General features: G+C 37.5%; 1 protein-coding gene across 1 annotated transcript in view; it reads left to right on the top strand.

Annotated features, from left to right (window-relative positions):
- Positions 1–9,743, top strand: part of LOC142047369 (uncharacterized) — a 22,579-nt gene extending 12,836 nt beyond the window's left edge. The window contains exon 2 of the mRNA XM_075069825.1: positions 9,661–9,743. Within this exon, the coding sequence (XP_074925926.1) occupies positions 9,661–9,743 (83 nt within the window). The remainder of the gene's footprint in view (positions 1–9,660) is intronic.
- Positions 9,744–11,476: the final 1,733 nt, after the last annotated feature.

Genomic DNA, 11,476 nt, shown 5'->3' with positions numbered 1-11,476 from the left:
CCAATTTTCTAATACAAAGTTGTATGAGAGAGGCACAATGCCAAGTCATATAAAATACAAAATCAAACAGTGAACAGAAGTTACAATGCAGGTAAGTGTAGTGAATGGTGAACAGAACTTACATTAATAAAGTGAACAATTAAAAACAATTTCATTTATCAGTTCTACATGAGAAACTCTGGTTTCCCCACGAAAGGCGGGTAAAAGCACACAAAACATCAGATTTCACAGAGGGAGACCAGATTTCACAGTGCGTGACATGTTTTTCATGGCCGTGAATTTGGTAGGACCCATGCCCTGTCTTACTAGCGATCTCACATCCTACTGAGGAACTTGAGCACATTTACACTTCATCTCAAATTTGGTAGCATGGGAATCTCTTGACGTATTATTGTAATTCTGTCACATACTGATATAGCATATCAGAGAGTTAGGGTTGTGTCTACCCTGCACTCTAAGCCCAGGCTCTGACTCAGGTTTGAGCCCACATCTCCCTTCTGTCCACACACAAATCAGCAGGACTCAGTACAGCAAGTATTCAGGACTCAGGTCCTAGGATTCTGCTGTGGGTGGGTAGGCCAGAGCCAGTCCTGCTGAGACTCATGTTCAAGCCCTGTGATGTTGCAGTGTGGACAAGTTCAAGCTATAAACTCGAGCCAGAAGGTCTGCATTGTAGAATGTGGGTCTGTGAAACCTGGATACAGCAATTGAAAACCCAGGTTTACCATTCAGTGTGGATACTCAAGCAACGGCTTGGAATCACCAAGTTCACAAGCCTGGGTCCCATGGACTGGCATTTAATATGCTGGATCAGTATGTGACATACCTTTAGGCCCCACTACCATAAGCATGTGGATAAGTGTTTGACTTTCAGCACGAGTAGTCCCATTAACTGTCCACATGCTCAAAATAGGACTCCTACTGCTCTGAAAGCTAGACATGGGCTCAAGTGCTTTGCTTGACTAATGCCTTAGCAGGTGTACAGATAGGGAGTCTAAAATATCAGAGACAAGCTTGATCTTGATTGGATAAAATGTTGAGTATTCAATCCTCATTGATGGACACAATCAAATCAGGTCCTTGTCTGAATACCAATACTAGGCTCAGTCCTGCAGAGTCCAGCTGACCATCTGAGAAGTACTAAATCCTGTCCTGTTTGTTCATGTAGAAGTCAAGGATGTTCAGCATCTCACAAGAGGTGCTTGGAGCTTTGCAGAATAAGGCCTTTGGTCTACAACCGATTTACATAATGGTCAACTCATATTCCTTCAATACAAATAGTCACATATTTGAGGTGTTTGCCTGCCTACAGCTCCTTTCAGGAAGGCATGGATGTTGGGCTTTTCCCATACGGCAGCACTGGTGAAACATAACATTAAATATCATGTCCAATTTTCATCAGCTACATCCCGTTATATTAACTAATATTCACTGGCATTACTGGACATTTGAAATCATTATAATGATGAGCTGGACTGAGGTGCTCAAGTTCACTTTAGAAAGATGTGCTTTGCAAAATGGATTGAAATAATGATCTCTTCCCTAAAGGAAATAACCTGCTTGAAAAATTACCTAATATTTATGCAAAATGCTACTTAAGTGTTTATAAAATATTTTCAGTGCTAGTAACAAAAAAGTATGTAGAAATATAGATAAAGCAGCTCAAATAAGAGAGATGGGTACTGTCTTTTGAACTAGAATCCTAGGACTGTATTTCCACTTATAACACTAATCACATTTACCGTGTTTTGATAATAGAGTTATCTGTGGTATGTATTGTTTTTTAAGACAGAGACATGACAGTTGTGCCATATTAATGAGCTTTCAGAAAGTCAGATGCCCCCATGACTGCTGTTTCAGCCTTTGTTAGATCAGCTGTGGCCGTCTTTATCTGGCACCTTTCAATGATCTAAAGAAAAATTAGTGTTTAGAAAGAAATCTTAATTGTCATTATGAAGCTCCATTACAGCTCACTAAATTCTCTGGGCAGTGATTTTGAATTCCAAAGTAATTCTTTGCAGAAATGAAAGTGGCACAATAAGAAGATTCTATATTTTACATAAGAAGTCACTGAGAACACACTAAAATGAACTAAAAAAAGTTACCATCCTGACTATCAAACATTAAATAAACCACAATGTTAAAAATCCATACAAGTAACTTTAAAATAACATGGAAAGTGCTTTGTTTTCAAGGGCTATTGGGATTCCCTGAACTGGGTCTAGACTCTAACCAAGATATAATACATTATCAGAGACTCATGTCTGCATTTGTTATTTTTATTCCAGTGGAGACCACAATGGGCTAGGGAGACACTCTCCCTGCATTCAAGAGCTTACAATTTAAAGACCTGAACCTGTACTTTGATCTGTAAGGTGGACCCTTGCACCCATTTTGCACTCAGTAGAATTATATCTTTATCCCTGACATAGTGTTTTCTCTTCAGCCCATGGAGATACAATTTCAGGAAGATCAACATGAAAATTGCAAGAGACAGAGAAATTAAAATGTGCACAATTTTTATAAACAGTTTTAAAAACTACTAACATTAATTAAATGTGCTTAAGTGCCCTTTAATATATCCATTATTAGCTGGGCAGTTTTTATAGACATTATGGAAGAAGAGGGTTTTAAGGAGGTATTTAATGCAAGAAAAGTTCTTACAGTTTTGAGAGGATATTCAGTATATGGAAGAAGGTTTATCAACTTTTATGTGTTTCTAACGGATACACAGATGCTATGGGAATTTAGGGTGTGACAGAAATTGCTAGGTATATTTGTGCATAGAGTAAGTTTCTAGGGAGCAGTTATGCAAGTAAGACTCAGTTGCTCTAATGTTTGTTGACTGCAAATACTTAAAGGACAGAAATATAGCCAAAGAAAATTCATTTTGTAGAAGTGAATGAATACTCTGCAGTGTTTGTGACATTCCACCCAGCTCTGATGGATACCAATTGTTAGTCAGTCAATCTGACTTAGTTTTAAGAGCCAGATCTTCAACTAGTTTAAATTGATTTTCACAGAGCTATGCCAATAGATTTCAAACAGCTCAGGATCTGGCTTTGAATGCTGACCCAGTTTATCTCAATTGTACTTGTTTCTTAATTGGTGCTACAGGTATACAAACTAAATAAGTGTTGCAGGGGAGAGGGGAAGGTTGGCAAATATATTATACTTGTGAAATTCATTTAAAATCAGATTACCACCTGACCCTTGTATTACAAACATATTCAAAAATATAGATATTCAAGTTTAGTCTTTATTTAACTTTTGTACTAGATATTATAAGGGCAAGTTTAGAAAAGGTATTATACAATAGGAGGGATCTCTCTTTCCCCTAAGTACAGCAGCTCTTCAGAAGTGTACAGTGATTTCTTTTGATTTTTAAATGTATTTGTTGGGGACAGTGGCACGTAAAATTATTCCCTTCATGTCCAAGGCCCAATTCAGGAAAGCATTCCTGTTCTCTGTCTGGCCAAAGATGGCTTAATTGCTTTCCTGACTTGTTAGCTTATTGACCAATACTGGATTATTCCAATGTGCGTGCAAGAGAAAGAAATGTCATCCATTACAGTAAAAATAACCTAAGAAAAGTTAATTTAAAAGAATGAGGTTCCAGTTCCACTGAGATACAGTGCTTTAATATAGAATGATCTCTCTCACAGTGTTTACACTGTGAGTAATTAGTTTACACCATAAAGTTGAGGCTGTTAAATTACATCTGACTCACAGCATTGAGAAGTAAATTCAAAACCCACTCCTTTGTTCTAGCTTTCCTGCTATACTACCCTTGCCCACATCAATACTCCCACACTGTATGAAAGAACTATTAAAAAGACTAAACCCACCTGTAGCTTACAAGGAATGGCGAGAGATCATTGTTTTGTTCTCTCTTGGTAGACACTTTGATACAAAAATAGTGAGGATGTAGATTTTAATATACAAAAACCAAAAAAACCAGGACTTTTTTAAAGCTTCATTTTATACTATGAAACTAATATGAATGTATGAGAAGTTTTTGAGAATTTCAGACTCTCTCCATTATTAGTTTCAATTTTAATGTGCAGCGTTTTTGTTTCTAGGGGGATTGATATCCCTGAAAGGTTGGTTTGTGATTAGAATTCAGTCAGATTATAATACAAAGCAAATCAAATGAGGAAATTGGAGGCAAGTATTAGTAGCATTGCAGTATTTGTTGGGTCATGTGAGAGTAATTGTACTGAGGAAAAAAAACATGCTAGGGAAATAGGTTAGAAAGTTTACAAAAAATGAGATGAGAACGACAGGATGGGATGAGTGGGGAAATGCAGGAAATAAAGGCAGGGATTTGCAGCTGAGTAAAGAAAAGGGGGTCCAGCACCATTTCCTGTGAATATTTTAAATTAAACTGCAGGATTATGTACAAGTTTTAATGATATGAGACCATTTGACAGTACTGCATTTTCTTATGATCCATGCATAATAAATACTTGAAGGTAATTTGACTGTTACATATAGTCTTCTGACATGCTATCATTCTGGCTAAGAGAAGCTGGTGAGTACTTGATCTAATTATTCTAAGAATATGAATTCATAATCTATCTTCAGTGCTGGATGTTTTAATGGCCTACTGAATGTATCTGAATACATGGAACAGAAGCCTTAAAAGGAAAGGAAATACTTGGGAAAAATATGACCTAATTAAAAAGACTGCAAACATGTTTCAGAAATGAGAGAGTTTTTAATTTATTGAAGCACTTCAAGGATGTTACAGACAAGAGACAAATGTAACTCAATAGACGTATAGATTTCCAGTGTGCACTTGAGAACATTTTACAGTGGAGATTAGTTGCTGTGGCTCAGTGTTACGCCACAGTGTAAAATTTGGACTGTTAGACTGAAAAACTAAGATCAAATTGAAGAGAAAAATCTTTTGGCTTAAAAAACATGACTAATTTTTGCAGCAGGACTGGGGTCCCATCTTTGCATTATTAATTAAAGGATTGATTTTCAAATTGAAAACAAGATTACAAGGGCTAAAGTGTTATTTGGACTATATTTCCAGGCAAGGTGATGGGAACACCTTTTGCAACCCTGGGTCAGTGACCTGGACTTTGAGTACAAGAGTTCTTCCTCCGCATGAACTGGTGAGGATAAGTGAGAAATAGACCAAGTCTTTCCTAAATCCTTCCACCATTTTGTTGCTCAGCTCACTTGAGCTAGTGCAAAGGGTGTTGTACTGTGTTTCTGGTATAGGTCATCAAAGAAGGAATTGTGCCTCAGAGTTCTATCTAACCTAAGGTGAGGTTTGCTGAAAAGAGAAAGGTTTCAACTGAGTTGGAGTTGAGTGTTGGATGAAGTGGGTCCCAGTTCTAAATGACCCTTGGTGGTTTTGCCCATTTTCCATCTGCCATTTTGGCCAAAATCACCTTTGAAATGTAGTTCAAAACACACAGAAAGGAACATTCAAGGGGTGCAGACATTTGAATCTGAGTGGTAATACAAGATCACATGAATCCCCATGAACTAAAACTACCACATTTCATAAAGCCCTGCCTACTGTGTAGCCTCTCTCTGAGGAGTTGTTTCTGCACCATGAAAGACATTTTTCTCAACTTTATTGCAAGATGGAATGACTTAAAAAAACAAAAACAAAAAAAAAACAATATCATTGCACTCCTGGATTTATCTAAATGCTCTGGGTTAACCTTATCTTTATTTCAATAATATCTTGTTTCTGTAACCTTAAGGATGCACACTATATACCAAACAATACCTTATTAAGATTGCAAGGGATGAATGAACTAGTAATTTGAGCTAGTAGTAGGGTTTATTTTGTTTCCTATAGGTAGGATAAGAGAGACTGTCTTGTTCTTCTTTTCCCTGCTATTATCTCTAGGATACAGAATAATCTGCTTTTCCCTGGGTACAGCCTAACTATTCAGTTGTACCCAGCTCCAATTAACCTGGGCACCTAAATATCCTTTGTGTCTAAAAAAGAACCTCTTCTTTGATTTGATTGATGTCACGTACAATATGCTATAGAATACAACAGGTGGGGATGTAACTACATATCCCTGCACATGCAGCCTCAAAGGTGCAGACCTTTGTAAGATTCCCTACTGTGAAACCATATAAAGCCCTCCCTAAAAACAAACACAAAAAAGCAGGTTCCACTAGTCTGCAAAACTTTGACGAACATGAACATTCCATTAAATGCCATATTTAACCAGTGCTCAACTAGGTTTTGTTTTTCATATTTGCACTTATGTAGCAAGCAACACTTCAGGACACCATGCAAATGGTCCAAGCACAGTTTCTTGGTGCAGATAGATTTATATCGTAACAACCGACGTATCTATTGCTATGCTTCAGTAGGCTGTTAGCATGCTCTGGGGAACTGGACTAGTGCACAGCCAGGCCGCTACTAGGGGACAAAGACAGATCAGGGTAACCATCTGTAGTTCTCTCTTGACATGTTATGTGGGTTCGTTGGCCACAGGTGAAAACTGGAGATAAAATCCACATGTGCACACCTCATCAGGCACAATTTTCAACCCATCTTATAGAACTAAAATAAATACTGTGCAAGGATTGCAGAAGAGTGCATGCCTGCATTAACAACTGCATGAATGGCATTGATTATTTGAAAATGTGACCTTTAATGCCTACTAAATTGTGTCTGATCTACTTTCAAATGTTGACTGTCTTTTTAGCTTTCATATAGTGGCAACACGTTATGAGAGGATGCTTAATACCAGCTTAAATTTACTATAAATCATTGTCAAAAGTTTGTTCATACCCTTAGGTGAATAACAAAACAATTTAAAAACACTTTCCCTCAGAGCATAAGCTATGAGGCCAGTGTGGATTCCATAGTCTTTCTTGATCAAGTTGGAGGCCAGGAGCCATTCCTCTCTCTCAAAAATAAAGAATAATTCCTTTAAACCTCATTCAAACTACACTTCTGCCTTCTCAAGCACTGTGTTTGTATTTACAAATAGCAAGTTCACCTAGAACAAGACTGGTTGAGTGGCAACAGAATATAGAGCTTCTCATGTCTAAAGTTGGGGGGTTCAAATCCAGTGCAGTTGAATAGTAAATAACCAAAATTTATGTGGCAGCCTCTGACTATGAGCTTTTGGTGGCAGTCCAATTCCTATACTAGTGAACAAATACATATCATAGAGCACAACTACAGTAAATACCTTTCCTGGTAATCGTGTCCAAGAGGCCCAGAACTGGCCATGGAAAGCAACCTATCTTCCCATCCTCAGAAGTATTCCTCCTGGTCAAGGCTGAAGAATATTGAGGATGCTGCATGAGGGAGTTTACATGAACACTGACAGTTCTGAGTCCTTCAATATTACCCAATCTGGGATCATTTATGAGCATTAAATGAATTTATTGTTCAAACAGAAAGTTCACCTGGAATTAACGAACAGAACAAATATAAAATTTGTCCTACATCCCACTTATCACAAATTCTACTGAGACTCCATACAAGCCTGGAAATAAACTTCAGCTGTGCATAGCACAGAGAGCTGAACGTATGGACATCTGTTCCAACTGTTATTCCATTTGAAACATACTGTAGATTCCAACTGTATTACAGATTTTAACTGAGCCTTTTAAAATCCACTTCCAGCCTTATGTAGCTGCTTACAATATAAAAAAATATGCTCTTGTTCTTGGTGCTTTTAATTGCATCTCAAAGAATTACATTTAATAAGAAAATATTGATTTGTAGGATTTTTTACAGCTTAAACAGAAATGCAATGGGTAACATGTTATTGTATTTTATGTCACGCTGTACAGCAATCTTACAAGCTTAAATATGTTAGCTCGTGGCATATGGCATGTTAATGCTCATGTTGTGGGAGTAATGTTTACAGTTTATATACCAATAGTTGGCAGTGTTCAGTCAATTGCTTACAGGCATGGCGGAGATTCATAAAGCTACACTACAGCCAGACATGTCACACTCCTCTCAACGTGCAAGACTGTTCTAGCCAGTTCCATTAAGGCATTCTATGAAAAATAATAGATTAAAAAACCTGTCAAGTGTACAATAAATCCATACTTTCCCCCTTATAATACACTCTTTTGACCACTCAGGATTTCTGTTTTATTTCACATTCAGCCATGCTGAACGTCAACCCCCTGGGTTTTCATTCTACAGTTTCACTTCCTTATTTACCATCCTTCCTAATTTGAGTCCTTCCGAATTTTGGTGTGTGCTACTTACTTGCCATTCTTTTGCATTAAATAAAGTGTGCTCCATGCAAATCATTGAAGTACTTCCAGTAGTTTGATCATCACAAATCCATTAAAAGATTCATTAACTGGTGGGGTCTATGTTTCTTTACTTTCATACAGACCCGATCTAAAGTAAGAGATTTTTCAGAAGCGCTTGACATTGGTCTAACTCAGTTTCCATTTAAGTCATTGGGAGTTTTACCAAAGGATGTCAATGAAAGCAAAGAATTGGCTGATCCATCCTAAACATATTAATCTCCCCAGATTTCCCTTTAATCAGAGATTCTTTATGGACTAATTATAAACCCTGAATTTGTCTTCTCCTTGCCCCTCTGCATTTATCTATTTTGGTTCATTGTGTTTCTCCTGGCTAAGTAAATCTCATTTAATCTTTTCCCCCTTCTTATTTACTTCTACAATTTTTGACAGATGACAAGCAATCTTGTCTAATTGTTTCCCCATATTTTTATATCTGTAAATCTCAGACTCCTTCAGGCCTGATTCTATATCTGCTTTGCATACAGAGCTATTGTTATAATCACCTACCCGCTGATAAAAGTGTTGTGCTCAACTAAATGCAAGAATCAAGCCAGCTCAGGTTAAGCACCTCCTTGCAACACAAGATACTGAATCCATACTCACCTTGGATCAGAATAGCTTTAGTTTTAAGGTCAAAGGTGAAGTACTGTCCAAAGCTCCGCAAGTTGAAATATTGTAATTTTAGCAACATATGCTTCGGGCAGAAAAAAGAAAGAGTGGCTGTCTTCATTCTGTTCATTCTCTCAGCTTCTATCCATGTCACAAAGCAGAATGCTTTGGGTTATTGTCTGTTTGGAGAGATACAGCACTGAAAAAGCAAAAAAAATAAAATTTTCCCCAGTGTTTGTTTAGTAATGCTAAGAGCTGAGCATGGGAAGTAAACAGGGTGCGCTAGAGGTAATGCCACATGAAGGAGACTGACTTCTCCACAGAAGTATGGTGGGATGTGTTGCATGACATGAAAGTTAACACTGAAGGTTATATAGTCTTTTTAGAATTGACAGAGCAGATTGAAAAACTGCTAGTCATACTTTATCTCTTGTAAAGGTTTGTAGTAGCCATTTCTCTGTAACGTTGGTGTTTATTAACTGATAAAGTTTATTCATGATATTTTTATAGCACTATATCATTGTATGGCCCTTGCCTTGAAGAATTTAATTAGACAAATGAAGTATAAGAAGATGGACAAAGGAAGGAGGGGAAAACAAAATAAAAACAACATGAGCAATAACCATCCAGTCACATAACTTTTTCCCACCATGTTGACTATGTTATAGTTCTGCTTCCTATAGCACTACTATATCTTTTCCCCTTTATTTGCTTGCTCATCTCATAGCATGAGGATAGAGATTTTTTTTTTAAATTTCTTTTTTTTTTTTTTAGGGGGGGATGGGGATAGAAGTGTTCATATAGACAATAACCCAGAGTATTTTGCTTCCTTGACCCTCAAGGAGAGATTAGAATGAAGACTCTCCTACTCTTTTTCCTGTTAGGAGTTACAAATACACGCATTTCAATTAGGATTTAGCTTTAGTAAACACTGGACTCTCAGGACAGTTGAACACTTGCTTGGGCCGAACCTGGGGTGTGGGGTGGAGGAAGTAAATAGTTCAATGTGTACCAACCTTATGCTTCTGGAAGAGGGGCAAATTGACAGTTGGAGATTGGGTACTTTCACTGACATTTCCCCTGTGCCAGCTGGATAGGAAGGGAAGGGGCACAGATAGCTGCCCTAAGTGGGCAGTTAAGGATCACCCTGGCATGGAGAATAGTTAAGTGGCCCTTTTGTATTGCTGGAATGGTGCAAATGGACTGAAGCGTAGGCCAGGGTCTGACCCAGGTGCCCTACAGATGGAAAACATCTGTTAGACAATATACCATATCTCCCTATCAGCATAGGATTGTTCACTTGCCAGTGTTTTGCCCACTCTAGCTTTACATGTGAAAGCTGTCAGGATAATGTATTATGATCACATTTGTCGCTACTGTAGTATGTCAACGTTGTTTGCCTCAAATAATGCATGTAGCTACAAACAAGTTAAAAGATGTAGTCGACTTGTTTTCTTTCTTATTATATTGAACATTAGGTTTTCCTTTCACATTACATTATCATGATCTGACAATTACTAAATATTCGTGTCTTCAAAACTGATGTACTTTGGTAAGTCATTTTAAAGCTCATGGTGTATTGCAAAAAAAAAAAAAGTCTTGAAGTGGTTGATCCTCATTATCAAGAGTATTGTAAATTATTTATTTTAAATGTACCTGCAGATCTATCATAAACAATCATGGGAACAACGGATGAGGCATACTGTATCTCTAAAAGAAATAACTGAAGGGGCATGATGCCATAAATAACCAGTGGTGACAACAAGTCTTCACCAATGACAACTTGCATGAAAATTTAAGCTATAATGAGGCGCATACACACACACACACACACAAAAGGGACAGACACACAGAGCACATTTTGCACAATTAAAGTGTGTAGGGATTTTTCCCAGTAGTTTACTTTAATGTCATTTCATTAAGAATGTTTTAATCACCACACAATATTTCAAAAAATGATGATCCTAGACAAACAGTGCAGTTTGTGCAAGGATGTACATTAGTTGCCTGATCCCACCAGCACTGATACATGCAAGTAAGTTAAGACAGGAGCAGTTGCAATTAATTCAGTGGACAAGTGTTTGCAGGATCAAGGCTCAGCTTTACAAGTGTAGGAGAGAATGACTGGGATTTGCAGTAGGCCTGTATAAATGGAAATGAGGATTTAGAAATGCCAGAGAAAACTAGTTCAAACAATCATTATACACAAAAGACAAGGAATTAAGTGTTTGGAAATTTCTGTTGTGGGAGGCTAATTAAATAATTTTATTCATACTCCTTTTCAGTGGACTTTGATTTGTTCCATCGAAAGCTTTTCAGTGAAAAATGATGGCCCATTACACACACACACACACACACACACACACACACACACAGTCCAAGTAAATACCTCAAAGTTTTGAAAAACTGTCTGCAAGTATCAAGGGACACAGGATCCCAAATCAGACATTTAAGTTTCAGAATCTGCATGTGCAGAATCATATGAAAAACACCACCCTACTGTATAGTTTTTTAAATTACATACACTTCACTGAAGCATTCATTCAGAAGGTTGAGCCCAACAACTATTTAACTGCATGCAGTTATATTG

Source organism: Chelonoidis abingdonii, chromosome 10 (genome assembly GCF_003597395.2).
Source record: "Chelonoidis abingdonii isolate Lonesome George chromosome 10, CheloAbing_2.0, whole genome shotgun sequence".
Taxonomy (NCBI): domain Eukaryota; kingdom Metazoa; phylum Chordata; order Testudines; family Testudinidae; genus Chelonoidis; species Chelonoidis abingdonii.
This window is presented reverse-complemented; position numbering and strand designations above follow the sequence as displayed.